Source organism: Plasmodium relictum (genome assembly GCF_900005765.1).
Source record: "Plasmodium relictum strain SGS1 genome assembly, chromosome: 10".
Taxonomy (NCBI): Eukaryota; Apicomplexa; class Aconoidasida; order Haemosporida; family Plasmodiidae; genus Plasmodium; species Plasmodium relictum.
This window is the reverse complement of record NC_041688.1, coordinates 1,092,356-1,094,612: the sequence shown is the minus strand read 5'-3', so window position 1 is coordinate 1,094,612 and position 2,257 is coordinate 1,092,356. Positions and strand designations below refer to the sequence as shown.

Here is a 2,257-nt window from a genome sequence, read left to right as displayed (position 1 = left end):
ATATATATGAAGATACGCAGTATATATTTTTTTTTTGCTTTTTTTTTTTAAATTTGTTAAAAATGCATTTGTTTGAAATTTTTATATTTAAAAACCAATAATCTTCTAGATAATTTGTTTATTGAACAAAATGGAAAAAAATGTAAATACATGGAGAATAAAATTTACTGATAATATATTAAAAACTTTATTAATTATCAAAATATCCATAAAAAAAAAAAAAAAAAGTAAAAAATAATCACTCGCACATAAATAAAAGCTTAAAATTTTCTTGTAACACATAAATGGTTTGCATACTTGAAAATTAATATTATTTTTTTATAAAACATAAGATTTCACAAAATAAAAATGCTTAATCTCTTCTAAAAAAAATAATTTATTATTTTTTTTTTTTTTAAAATAATCTTAGTAATCTTTATTTCGAATAAATAAAAAGAAAGCTTTTTTTTTTTTTTTAATTTATATTTAAGTTACATGTTATATATATAAATTTATTTATTTTTATTAATTTGATGGTTTTTTTTTTTTTTATGTTATTATATTTGAATTTTTCTTTTGTAAAAATATATACATATATATATATATATATATATTCTATTTAATTAAATTCATCATTACTATTCATAAAATCTCTTTTATTATTAGGAACACTTCTGTTTTCACTTTCTTTCCATACATTAGAATTATCTTTTTCATTCATATTTTCATTTTTTTTTCTAGCATCATCTTTTTCTGTATTAAAGGATATGGATTTAGAAATGTTATGATTCTTCGAATGTTTACTAGAATTTCTTGTTTCATCACTAAATTCATCATTACTATCACATTTTGATTTATAATTATCTTCCTTTTTATCATGTTTATTCCTGTAATCATATTTATCTTGTCTACTAAATCTTCTTCTACTAGTACTTTTGTAATATCTGTCATACCTTTTTTTGTCTCTATATCTTGAATAGTCATTTCTATAATCTCTTGATCTCCTATTTCTACTAAAACTTCTGTCATAATCTTTGTTACGATATTTATTATAGCTTTTCATATAATAATTTTTTTTATCTCTATAATTTCCCATTCTTTTATCATAACTATTTCTATATCTAAATTTTTCTCTTGATTTATCTCTTCTTCTTATCTTATCTCTTGAATAAGATCTGTATCGTGAATTTGACTTTGATATATATCTCCTTCTTATCTTATTATCAGGATTTTTTCTATATGCATAAGCTCCTTTTTCCTTATATTTCATAAGCTTTGGATCTGATCTACCTTTCTGAGCAACAAAAACTTCAATTCTATTTCCATCAATTTCCGAACCGTTCATTTCTTTTAAAGCTTGTTCAGCATCTTTTGCATCATAAAATTCAACGAAACCAAAACCTCTCGGTTCCTTAGTGTAATAATCTATTGGCAAATATACATCTTTTATAGCCCCAAATTTTTTAAATTTTTCTCGAACCATAGAAGGGGATGTATCATATTTCAATTTTCTTATCAACAATGACATTGGTTGATTTTTCTGATTAATATATGGACCCATTTTATAAACACTTTCTTACTTGTACATATTTATTAATTGTTTATAAATTTAATAATTATTATTTACATTCATATGTATATTAATATATTTACATTAAACACATATTAATGTAGTTATGTATATATTAACATACAAATATATGCATTTTAAATTAATTATTTGCAAAATATATAATTTGATGCTACTAAAATATACAATTATGAAATATCTTTTTTTTTTTTTTTTTAAATATTAAAGCATTATCCACATTTATTTACTCTTGGAATATATAAACAAAAACTTAAAATTTTAATAGATTTAAAAAAAATATAAATAAATAATTATAATTAAATAAAAAATGTACAGCTATACAGAAATTTTTTTTTATACTATTTATATTTATATTTTGTGGATAATTTAAATTTTATTCAATTTTTTTAGAAGTTTTTAAATTATTTAATTTTGTGACAAGTGTAAATTTTAAAATTAAAAAAAAAAAATATTTATCTCATACTATTTTAGAAAACCTATAATTCACTTTTGCATATATCAAATAGCACTTTTTTTTTTTATTTGAAAAAAAAAATATAATATATAAATAAATTTTATTTTTTATTTTTTTGTTATAAAAAATTAAATTTTATAAGCTTTTTTCATTTTATATAATTTTATTATATTGTAATTTAATTTTTTGCTTACTAGCTCTTACATTTTTTTCCCCCCTTTTAGTATTTTTTT

General features: G+C 18.7%; 1 protein-coding gene across 1 annotated transcript; it reads right to left on the bottom strand.

The window, feature by feature from the left end:
- Positions 1-598: 598 nt before the first annotated feature.
- Positions 599-1,540, bottom strand: SRSF12 (serine/arginine-rich splicing factor 12, putative; the record flags this gene model as incomplete). Its single annotated transcript, XM_028677228.1, has 1 exon — positions 599-1,540. The coding sequence occupies one exon, from the start codon at positions 1,538-1,540 to the stop codon at positions 599-601; it is 942 nt and encodes a 313-aa protein (XP_028533638.1).
- Positions 1,541-2,257: the final 717 nt, after the last annotated feature.